The sequence below is a fragment of the Telopea speciosissima genome, chromosome 8 (genome assembly GCF_018873765.1).
Source record: "Telopea speciosissima isolate NSW1024214 ecotype Mountain lineage chromosome 8, Tspe_v1, whole genome shotgun sequence".
Classification (NCBI taxonomy): domain Eukaryota; kingdom Viridiplantae; phylum Streptophyta; class Magnoliopsida; order Proteales; family Proteaceae; genus Telopea; species Telopea speciosissima.
Genome location: NC_057923.1, coordinates 24,733,683 through 24,746,489, shown reverse-complemented (window position 1 = coordinate 24,746,489; position 12,807 = coordinate 24,733,683). Strand labels below are relative to the sequence as shown.

The window sequence follows — 12,807 nt, the reverse complement described above, 5'->3', positions numbered from 1 at the left end:
GTCTTTACAAGTTTTTAAGTTATTTTGATACGACTCAGCATTAGCAAAGCCAACAGGCCATCAGGTAACCTATATGCATCATCGTTACCATCTATACTTGCTGGCAAGTTCTACTAGCATAGTAACTAATTCAGAGACCGCTAATTAAGTCCCAAACTTCAATGACGTTCGTGGTTTTTTTGGGAACACGTTCTCTGTCCAGAAACGTGGCCCCTGTACGAGCACGCATGAAGTGACGGGATTTCGGCCTTTAATTGGGAGGGGGGGGGGGTCGTTCATTTTGCCCCAGCTTGTGTCTGAGCGCAGGAGCAAAACTCTCAGCAGAGTTCTTTTTTCCCTATCTTTCATTCTACTTGGCAATGACTAGCACAATTAGTTGGTAGAACCCATCAAGGTCCACCAATGAAGCAGTTCAACACAAGAATACAGGTCCAAGGCTTTAAGAGGACAAATGCAACAACTATAGCAGTAGAGAATCCCAAGCAATTGAGACAAAAAACATATTTTGAATGACACCAACTCATCAAGGGTTTGGTTTGAAATTGACGCATAAATTTTATAGAGTATATACATTATAAAAACTAACTTAAAAAGTATTTCCAAAGACATGCATGTGTCAACAAGAGAAGACTTCATAAATTCTACTTTGTTGCATCCCCTCCCGTAATCATATAACAGGCTAATACTACGACAGGCCGACACTACTACAACTACAAGTGAAAAATCAAGATGGTTAGTACCTGGTGTGACACTCTTCTGATGTTAGCTAGGGTTTGTGGGACTAAAAACAAGATGCACGGATAAGGTCTAGCAACCCTTTTCCCTGCTAGACCCACTGAAAATCAAAAACAAACACTAAACATTAGACCTGCCAAGACCTACAAATTCACAAGCAGCAGCAGTTTACGCATTAAGTTACGGCATCGAGCAGAAATCACTTCCAGAGCTTGACAAACTTGTCATGACTAGCAGAAGCCACCAAACCAGTCATATTCGACACTGCAAGGGCAGCAATCAGACCTTCATGAGCAGACAGAGTCATTGTCTTGTTCTCGGCCATGTTCCAAAGTTCAAGAGACTGTAGAAAAGACCCAAAATTTCCCATAATGTCAGTCAATTAATGAATGGCCAGACTTAACTGTATTTTGCTTCTATTCAGAGTCCTGCTGAGCTATTGAAGCAAGGGATTCAAACAATTATTTTGTAATCAAGAAGATCAACGTAATTTACTTGTTTTTATATGTAGGGAGAGGGTTCTCTGAGCAAGCAGGGTATTCTACACCCTCTCACATGCATCTTTTTAATAGTTTTCACTTAAAAAAAATAATATAATAAGACATGTGAGGAGGTATGGTGTACGTGTTAGGCTCAAAGAGTCTTTTCCCTTATATTTATCAGAAAAGGTAATTTACCTGTTTTCTCCTTTTTTTCTCTCTGTTTTCTTTTTTCAAAAGGAATTGGTTAAGCATTGTAGTTAAAAGGAATAATGATCAGAGACAAGGATATAAGACTACAATTATACCCACAGTCAAAGTTTTCCTTCCATATAGTATCAAGGATTCAAGATAACCCTTTAAAAAAACAAATTTCCTTGGGTGTGAAGATCAGAATCAAGATTATAGGCTAAAAGCATTACCCAAACGCTACAATCTACAGATGGCATGTCAACTCTTGGTTGGACTGCAGCCCAAAATTCTGTGTGAATTTTGACTTCCAAATTTTAATGTGGACCTAAAACTTGGATTGAGTTTTTCTGAACCAAACCTGACAAGGGTCAATTATGGACAGTGGACAGACCATGTCTGTCCTTAATAATACAGGGGAGAGGAAAAAAAAAAGGAAGAGGAAGAAAAACACATTAATGGGACATTGGTATGTCCCAGCATGGGACAACTGGAATCTTGATCCTGCCATGTCTACACCATAAATATTCCAGCTCCACCATAGCAACCTTGATTCCAATCTCACAGGTTTCATGTCATACTAGTACACTATGAAATACTGCAGCATGAAAGTAGTACCATTTTTTTTGGCTAATGAGAGTGTCTAGACCTTTGGCCCGACTAATCCCCTGGGCATGCCCATATGCCCCTACACACGTGCACCACGTCTAGCACCGGATCCTATGAGAACTATAGAAGCCGTGAAGCTGGCCCCAAGGGGGTAAGGAGAGTCGAACTCAGGACACATGTCAATTTAGGCACGCTCCCTTGCCAACTGAGCTACACCACCCTTGGGGTTGCATGAAAGTAGTACCAAATGAATGCATAACTCAGTAACAACATTTTTCTTTTATTTATTTATTTATATATAGATATATATATATATATATATATATATATATATATATATATATATTCTTTTTTTTTAATCAGAGCCAGAAATTTAAAGTGGTAAATTTGCATGACTGATAATAAAACTGCTTAAAATAGGACAGTGGGAATAACTTGCCTGGTAACAGCCAATCACCAACAGAGAAGGATAAGTGGGATGGAAAACACAGGAATGGAATTTGTTGCCGTTACAGCTCAACTCGTGAACACACTCCCCTTCGTTCCAGACTCTGACCGAGTCCTCACTCACAGATGCCACAAACTCACCAGAAGGATTCCAGCACACAGAATGAACAGGTTTTGTATGTCCCTATAGTTAAAAAAATCAAAGCAAGGAAACAGAAAATGTCAGTTTATCAACGAAGCAACCAAAACCAGTAGCAAGGTGAGATCTACTTAATGTAACAAATCTTTTTATATAGTGACAATTTTCAGTCAAACCTTACAAGCAAATATGAAATAACGCTACATCTGGTAACACTCCATGGAAGCGTTTCCAGCATTGTTTTGCTCCACGGGAACACAAAATGAGCAGAAACTAGTTTGGTAAATCCATGTTTTTTTTTCCTTTTCTGTTCTTTCAGAGCAAACCAGGCATCTAGAATATAAAAGAACAGAAAAAGAGAAACAAAATGGAAGTGTCCTTTTGTTCTGGGAACACTTTGAAAAAAAAAAAAAAAAAACCAAAAAACAAAAAAGCAAGTTGATAGCCTAATCTCTGCTTCTCTCTCTCTCTGATCTCTCTGCAACTCCCACACCCTCATTCCCCACCCTCTGCAACTCCAACCCCACGCCCAATCCCAGCCCTCACAATCTCTCTATGAATCTCCATGACTTTATCTCAGGTGAGTTTCTGGGCTGAACCAGATGCAGAGGCATCTGCAGCAGGGAGGGACAACCTCTAGTGGCATTGACAACGGGAGCTGCAATGGGTTCATGTGGTCCATATAAGACCACTTAATCTCACATCAATGGCATTTTGGATGAAATCAAGATGCTGCAACCCATCCCAACAGAACATAGAGTGGAGCAAAGACCACACAGCTCATCCATGATCCACCTTTATGAGAAGAGGAAGCTCCCTTCTTTCGACAAGGAATCATGCAACTGTGGTTGCTATTGGATCTCCTTCCTGTTTTCCACATGCTGCTGAATCTGACAACATTGATGCCTTGGGGGCTTTCATTCATTCTCCACCTTAACGGATAAGGTGGCTAAAGCTTGCATTGGAATAGGCTCTCAGCTCTCTTTCCTCTTTAAGTGGAACAGAGAACGATGATGGGAGAGCAACAGAGGGAGGGTTTCCATGAGGGAGAGGGAGACAGAGATGGAGATAGAGGTCGGTAAGGCACCTGGTAAGAAATACTTCATGTTACCAAACAGGTTTCTACCCAGCAAAAGTGTTCCCTGAGATAAAGAATAGAGAAAAGAAATTTCCAACTTAGAAACACTCCCACGGAACAAAGTGTTTTCAAATAGCACTAAGTACCCCAAGATAGGGTTCATATTAGACATGGTCCATGGCCAGTGGATAATGGATCAGTGGATACATGACTAATTATTAGTCAACTAGGAAATCCACAGATACACCTTCCCACACAGAAAATTTAAGGAATAATACACCTTTTTCATATAAAAACATCATAGTCCTGTGTAACTTATATTTAAAATACCATCTCCGAAAAACCTACCATGGAAGCTCCTACATACTTTATTTTTCCGAGTCCATGACCTCCCAAACAAAATCCTAGTTAAAAAAATAATAAAATGGTGTGAACCAAAGACAACCTTACTTGCAAAATATGCAAAGCTGTAAGGACATCTAGAGAGTCATGAACGCTGACTCAGAGGACCATTGGTAGGCTGAACAGGGCTGCACAGGCCAGGACAATTACAAACTTCTGAATCTTAGGCTTCAGCATCCCAGTCAATTTTCACACAAGTGCTAGCTAACTTGCTTTCTCTTGGAATAAAAACCCTTGTCTCCTCTTCTTTTCACTCAATGGAAAGGGTTAGCCTCCTCAAGAATGAGGATGGACCTGAGATTAGCAATTAGGACCAAGGCAAGGAAACAACCTGAAATAATGGACAATTTCTATGGATGGGAGAATTACTTTGATTAAGTCCACATCTCTTCACCCATTACTTTCCAGTGTTCAGGAATCTCAAGAAGATAGCAAATACCATCAAACAAGTTTTTCATAATTTTCTTTGGGAACAAGGAGATAGGAAGATGGATTGTCTCATTAGAGACCGCGTCCATGCCATTTGAGGGAGGTTTGGAGATAGCCAATCTAAACCTCAAAAATCTATCCATAGGAAACCCAAGAGGGGGATGAACTAGTTCAATGCGGAATCTTAGCCCAAAGTGCTTTGTATTTCGTTATCTCAAAACTCCAACAATTCATTAGTTAAAACAAATATGAAATAACATAAATGGAAGAGATAGGGAAAGAAGAGAGTGCACACAAAGATTTATAATGGTTCAGCACGGCCTCAATACCGTCTGCATCCGCTCCTAAAGCCCTCCCCAACTTGGAAATCCACTAACACAATCTCCTTGTAGGGTAGGGGAAACACCTACACACAATGATCTCCCCGAGATCAACACTCTCCTTGTAAGGTAGGAGAAACTCCTCACACACAAGAATCAAGGCCTCAATACCCTTCGCCACACAATCACTAAAAAGCGATACACAATGGCTCAAAGTCCAAAACACAAGTTACCTCTTTTACAGGCATATACGCAAGTTGAAGCTCATATTAATCTCTTTTGCTCAGTGGCTCATGCTCAATGGCTGATTTGATTTGCAAGTTTTTGCTCTCAGCATCTTTGCTCGATAGCTCATTAGATTTGCAAGTTGAAGCACATAGGCAATGGATTTTTTATATTTTCACTGAGCAAAGTTTCGACACAATTTTCACAAAAATCTTTTTTGAAACTCAGGCTATTCCTCTATTTATAGACCAAATTCCAACAGTAAAAAAACTAGCCATTATGTTCTCCAACGGATCTAATTTTTTGAACTCCAGTCGACTGCTATACAAAGCCGGTCAGTCGCCGCCTTGTAGACTATGAAGAGCACCTCCTTGAATTCCATCGGTCGATCAGATCCTCGTCCGTCTGCTTAAAGATGCTTTCAATAATAAGCGGATCATGACCCGATTGACCGCTATGATGCTCACAGGTGGACCACTCCACTCAAAGCCGGTCGGCTGCTCAATCGACAACCAATGCTATAAATGGCCTTTATCACGTTTGAATCATATCACTTGGACATATTTTTCAGTTGGTGCATATACCATGCCAACTAAGCCAATATAAGGTCCATTAAAGTTGCCAAAAGGGCTAAAAGTCAATGTTCATGATGAATGTCAACCATCTAGGTCCAATTTGACTTGGTCAATCTACACTATAAACCACCTATCTTATGTACTCCATTTTAAGTCCATAGGTGATAAGCTAAGCCTGAGCACATGGGGATCATTACATCCTAAGATCATCTAGATAAATACAAGATGAAAACCATAGCATACAATTACATTCAACCAAACAACAATAATTCTCCCAATTTTGTCTCGAGTTGCTTGAATTAATTTAAGACTAGAACCAGAATAGGTCTAATCCCAAGCAGGATAAAATAGAAAACCTTCCGATAAATAAAAAATCATATGAAGAAACCAAGAGAACAATGGGAACTCAAATGAGGGAACAATCTCATTGGTTGAAGTAACAAATAAAACCCACAAATTTGTAACATGTTGAAGCAGTAATGATCTTGATGTGGTAATCTTCAAGAAATCGATGTGACAATCAGTTGAAAAAAATCCCAGCAGCTTATAGCACTCTTGACATCGATTTGAACAAAATTAGGTTCGGATCAAGAACCGGTGGAAGGGAATGGGGGAATGGGGGAATGGAATGGGCATCTCACTCTAGGCCTCTCACCTATCCTATCTCAGGATTTCAACATTGCATAAGCAACTTTTCTATTCATTCAAATATGTGTACAATGCTAGCCGCCCTTACAAACTTATATAGAAGACTCAGAAATAAGCTTAGACACTAAAAAGAAAAGGCCTAACCTAATCCTTAACTAATAAAGTAACCTAAATTGACTAGGAAAGTCAAATAATAAAGAAAGCATACTCAAAATAGGACTCTAACTAAACTAATGAAGCAAATCCCATTTTCCTACTTTCTAACCATAATTTAGGCTCATTAAATTGGCAAATTACAAAGTAAACGCATGAGATTAAAATCCCAACACCTACATAACCCAACCCAAAGCTTTTTTTCAATAAAATAAGCTCTCCAAGTGGTGACTTATCTACATCATGAATCCTCATGGATGGCTTGACTTGATCTTCAAGTTTGTGCTCTACCACTCCACGACAAAGTCTCTTGAGCAGCTTGATATCTTCCAATTTGATGCTTGGGCTCAAGGACATACTTAACACTACTTGGAACCTGTATACTCATTAAAGCACTTGAACAACTAGATTGTAATCACCAAAACATAAAAGCCATTAAAAATCACATATTGTACTCATGGCATTTTTTGCCTTAACACTATCTTTGGCTTTGGAGGTTCCCAGGGGAACAAGAGGTGCTTTGGCACATAATGATTTGATCTATTTGTGGTTTGACCAGGGAGAAGTGTGATTCTGTTTTCCCTCCAACAATGATCTTTAGAGTGACTTGATTCAGATTGAAGGAACTAAAAGAGCCAAGGGCATACCTAAAATGACCTTAGAAGTGGTGAGCAAAGACATGCATAGATTAGCCCTTGTATCACGTACGACCTCGAATAGAGCTGATTGGAGGGCAAGGATCCATGTACCCGACGCCATTTAGTTGGGATAAGTCTTCTTCTTCTTCTTCTTGTTGTTGTCTTTAGGGTGTTGAGGAAGAGTATTCATAATTTGCTCCCCTTGTTTCTTCCTTGGTTAATGGTGATAAGATTCAGTATTGTGGAGAAGTGTGGTGGGTAGAGACTAACCTCAAAGGCAGGTTTCCTAGACCTGATTTACTTCATGATCCAGGAATAAGTTTCTGGCCCAAGTTTGTGTACTGGTGCTTTACTGGCAGTGTGGTAGTGATGCAGTTCAGAATAATAGAAGAGGAAGAATAGCAGAGAAACAAACCAAGTCTGTCAACTGGGTCAGCCTGAACCAAGATTGAACCAGAACAGGACCAAAAAAACCTGGTCTGATCGAATGGACTACTTTGTGCCATGGTTCATTGAATCAGGTCAGTTTGTCCAGATCGTGGAGGCTTTCTTAGCAGCTCTATTTCTCCCCTTTTTGTTTCATTCACATTGCAATCATTAGTTAGGCTGGAACTAGGTTCTTAAATTTCAGTCAAGATGGGCCATCTTTTCTTAGTTATGTGATCAGATAAGGACGCTTTAAAACAGCCTGCAATTGGGGGAGGCTTTTAGAGTCAGATTTTGATTTGTTTTCCTGATGCATAGTTTAGGCCTTGTATTAAGTATGACCTCGAATAGAGCTGATTTGAGGGGAAGCATCCATGTAGCTGACCCCATGTAGTTGGGATAAGGCTGAGTTGTAGTTGTTGCAATAGTTACAAGTTTGGCAGCTCAGAATAACACCTTTATTTTTGTAAATCGGGACCACAATGCTTCTCCTCCATTCATCTAGCATTTTCTTTGTACTCAAAATCTTGTTAAACAGCATGGTTAGCCAGGCTAAACCACACATTCCTAGGATCTTCACACTTTGATTGGGACTACGTCTGGGCCTGGTGTCTTGCACTCTTGCCTACTTTCATCCTTCATAAAGCTTCTTTCAGACCATAGTTGTCTGGGCCTGGTGTCTTGCCTACTTTCATCCTTCTCATCCTTTCTCTTGCCTTTGCTATTCTATAGATAGCTTTCTCCCCTTCCGTTGTGTTCAAATTGTTATAAAGATCATCATATTTCCCCGCCCTTGTCTTCCCTACAATCTTCTTCGCTTCCTTTCTGGCTGATTTATAACTCTTTAGATTTTCTACCTCCTTAGTCCTTTGCCATGTCTTACAACTAGACTTATTAATCTTAATGGTTGCTTGGACCTCATCATCCCACCACCAAGACTCCCTAGGGGCAAGACATTTACCATTCGATTCCCCTAGTACCTCTTTAGCAACCTTCTTAATACAAGCCGCCATCTCATTCCACATTGAACTAGTGTCGCCTTCGGGGTTCCACTTTCCTTGTTTGACCATGTTGTAATATGGGTACAAGGGTATAATAGTTTAGTAGGGTTTAGTCTATGTTGCCCTAAGGATATTATCGTAACTTGTACTTTCATCATAATATTATAAATTGAGAGGACCTGTGTCTCATTGACACAAGTTCAATTCCCCAAATATTCCATCATGGTATCAAAGCTAAAGAGAAGAATCGTCCTTGGGAATTGCGCCTCTTCATGAAACCCTAAACATTCAGGCGTTGCCACCTCACTCACTCTCTCTCCTCTTTCTCGCCTAACACCACAACCGCCCTGCACTTCCGCCTCTCTCTCGCGGAAGCACCACAACACCTCCACCTCGCTTCCGCCTCTCTCCCACTCGCGGCAGTCCCTCCACCACTGCCACTTTCCTCCGCCTTCTCTTACAACTAAACTTATTAGTCTTAATGGTTGCTTAGACCTCATCATCCCATCACAAAGACTCCCTAGGGGCATGACATTTACCTTCGATTCCCCTAGTACCTCTTTAACAACCTTCTTAATACAAGCCACCATCTCATTCCACATTGAACTAGTGTCGCCTTCAGGGTTCCACTTTCCTAGTTTGACCATGTTGTAATATGGGTACAAGGGTATAATAGTCCAGTAGGGTTTAATCTGTGTTGCCCTAAGGATATTATCGTAACTTGTACTTTCATCATAATATTATAAATTGAGAGGACCTGGGTCTCATTGACACAAGTTCAATTCCCCAAATATTTCATCATGGAATCAAAGCTAAGGAGAAGAATTGTCCTTGGAATTGCACCTCTTCATGAAACCCTAAACATTCAGGCGTTGCCACCTCTCACTCTCTCTCCTCTTTCTCGATTAACACCACAATCGTCGTTGCACTTCCGCCTCTCTCTCTCGCAGAAGCACCACAACACCTCCACCTTACTTCCACCTCTCTCCCTCTTGCGGCAATCCTCCACCACCGCCACTTTCCTCAGCCTTCTCTTCTCGGCTCCCTTTACCGCCGACTTGCTCTACCTTCTTCTTCTTCCTTGGTGGTGAGGTGTTTCTCCCACCAAGGGTTCTTCTTTGCTCCATCAATGATCTAGGCGTTCCTTTAATATTTTGAAGACTACATGTGGTGATTTTTGTTCCCTATTTTTGAACAATCAACAATTATGTCGGACCAAGACAAGTCTACCATATCTACCGGACACGGAGGTGTAGTCCCGCAGCATGATCGCGACTATCCTTCGTTCCATTCCAATTCTATCAAACTTGATGGCAATAATTACCTGATGTGGTCACGGTCTTGCTCCTTGGTTGTAGGTTCTCGTGGTCTTAAGGGGCATCTCACCGGAACCACTGTGAAGCCATTTGCTGATGGTCCTGCTCTCACCAATGGGATATCGATGAGTGCTTGGTAATGTCTTATCTCCTTCAATCTATTGATCTCAACAATGCCCAAGCTTATCTTCTTCTTAATTCTATTGCAGCTATATGGAGAGTTGCCAAGGCTACTTATTCTCAGGTGGGCAATGATGCCCAATGTTATGATATCCGGTGCAAAATCCATAACCTGCAACAAAAAGATCTATCCCCTTCCAAAAATTACAACACCATGTGTGGTTATTGGCAAACCTTGGATTTTTATGGGAAATTTACTGCAACATGAGAGACGGATAATATTGCCTTTCGCCAGTGGGAAGATAAGCTACGAGTCTGTGATTTTTTGGCTGGGCTTAACATGGATTTTGATCATATTCGGGCTCATGTGCTCAATCATGATCCCTTTCCCTCTCTTGAGCAGGCATATGCTATTGTCGTTTCTGAAGATAGCCGTCGTAGTGCTATGGTTCGCACCATTCCCATGGAAATATATGCCCTTTACACCTCTGACAATTCTTCCCGTGGGATTGTTACTCCGGGATCCTTTGCCTGTGGGACCGATGGATCATCTTCTATGAAGCCCCCTTTGAAATGTGACTACTATGGGAAGGAGCGGCATACTCAAGATCGTTGCTGGAAATTACATGGTAAGCCTCCTCCTACTCGTGGTCGTGGTCATGGACAGACTACAATTGCAACCCATCATACGGCATCTGATGAGTCACCCGATGATGCCCCTCTTTCTTCTGATGAGCTTCTTCACTTCCGTCGCTTAATGACGAGGTTGGAGACGACTTCTTCTGGAGCTTCTCTCGGTGCCAGTGCTGCCTCTACTACTGTTCTCCCTGTGCCACTGTCCCATGACTCAGGGTTTTTTTTTCAAATGGCCAATGTTCCTCGGATGGTTTTCCTACCTCTTGAATAATTGATTCCGGAGCCACTGATCACATGACCGGCTCACCCTCACACTTTTTTCAGTACTCACCATTGTCAGGTACTAATCGGGTTCGTGTAGCTGATGGATCCTTATCCTCTGTTTCAGGAAAAGGGTCCATTAAATGTTCTCCTAGTATTTCTCTTTCTTCCATTCTCCATGTCCCTAAATTTGCTACTGATCTCTTATCTATTAGTGGTCTACTAAAGATTTAAACTGCAAAGTGACTTTCTATCCTTCTTATTGTGTATTTCAGGACCTGAACACTGGTAGTACAATTGGCAATGGTAGGATGATTGGTGGTCTTTATCTGTTGGATAGTCCATCTGCATTATCTACTGTGGCTTCTCTCTCTCTAAAGCTTCTTCCCGTGCTTTATCTAAGCTTCACATGTGGCATCGCCCATCCACCCTTCGAGTTTTATCTAAGCTTTTTCCTTCTTTATTGAAACAGAGTAATCCTGACAGTTTTATTTGTGATGCTTGCACTTTGGCAAAGCAAACTAGACATTCATTTCCTATTTCTGATAATAGAAGCTTAATTCCTTTTGGTGTTATTCATTCTGATGTTTCAGGCGGAGACATTTATTGATTGCTTTAGTCGTACTACTTGGGTGTATGTGCTTCATCAAAAGTGTGATGTCTCTCATTGCTTCAAGACCTTCCATAGGATGGTGCAAACCTAGTTTGATGTCAAGATTAAAATTCTGAGAACGGATAATGGACGGGAATACATGGTTGGTGATCTTCAATCCTATCTTTCTGATGAGGGGATTATACACCAGACCAGTTGTGTTGACACCCCAGTCTAGAATGGCCTTGCAGAAAGAAAAAATTGACAACTGTTGAAAATTGCTCGATCTTTGATGTTTGCTATGCATGTTCCCCCATATTTTTGGGCCGATGCGGTGTTAATGGGTGCTTATTTGATAAATCAGTTACCATCTTGTATGTTGGATGGTCGCTGTCCTCTTAATCTTATTATGGGTTCTTCCTCATTTTTGTTCCTCATAAAGTGTTTGGGTGTGTTGCCTTTGCTCGCAATCACCACATGCATGGCAAGCTTAATCCACGAGGCATTAAATGCATCTTCTTGGGATACTCTACTACACAGAAGGGTTACAAGTGCTACCATCCTCCATCCCACCGGTTGTTTGTTACCATGGATGTGATTTTTCAAGAAGCTATACCATACTACTCTGCACCTCTTCAAGGGGAGTTTGGGTCTTCAAGTGAAGAGGTGCCATTTATGATTGCCCCCATGGAGCTGCCTATGTTGGAAGAGGACATTGAAATGTCTGATGGTATTACTAGTTAAGAGCAGCAACCAAGAGTAGAAGAAGAACCTGCTCCTTTCCATCCCACGGTTTAGGGGGAGCCACCACCATAGCCCACAGTTCTGGGGGAGCCACCATAGCCCACGGTTCAGGGAAAGCTTCTTTCTCCTTTGAAGGTGTTTGTTCGTACTCGAAAGAAGAAAAATAAAGTGCAAAATACTAAGACAACCATCATCTCTCCTCGCCAATCGGACATCCCAAATTCAGGTCAACCACGTGTTCCAAATGTGTATGGTGAGTCTATTTCTTCTAATGATTCATCCCTTAATTTACCCATTGCTGTTAGAAAACCAAAAAGGTTTTGTACTCAACATCCTATCTCTAATGTTGTGTCCTATGACTCTCTGTCTCCCTCCTTTCATGCCTTTGTTTCTTCTCTATCGTCTGTTTCTATTCCTAACACATGGCAGGAAGCACTGGCTCATTCTCAATGGAAAGAAGCTATGAATGAAGAAATGCAAGCACTTGGGAAAAATAATACATGGAATCTGGTTCCTCTTCCTTCAGGGAAGAAAGTTGTAGGCCATAGTTGTCAAGGTGGCGCCGCCTAGGCGTCCAGGCGGTTTTGTTGGGGCCTAGGTGACCTCCGCCTTATTGCAAGGCGCCTTGCACTGGTTTTATTTCGG

At 41.3% G+C, this 12,807-nt stretch overlaps 1 protein-coding gene across 10 annotated transcripts in view; it reads right to left on the bottom strand.

Moving 5' to 3' along the window:
* Positions 1–530: 530 nt before the first annotated feature.
* The window catches only part of LOC122671143 (transcriptional corepressor LEUNIG-like), a 48,670-nt gene continuing 36,393 nt past the window's right edge, over positions 531–12,807 (bottom strand). For all 10 annotated transcript variants that reach the window (XM_043868241.1, XM_043868244.1, XM_043868243.1 and 7 more), the window contains 2 exons: positions 2,452–2,643; positions 531–1,078 (listed from right to left, as the gene is read on the bottom strand). In XM_043868241.1, the coding sequence (XP_043724176.1) occupies positions 935–1,078; positions 2,452–2,643 (336 nt within the window). In that variant the 3' untranslated portion in view covers positions 531–934. The remainder of the gene's footprint in view (positions 1,079–2,451; positions 2,644–12,807) is intronic.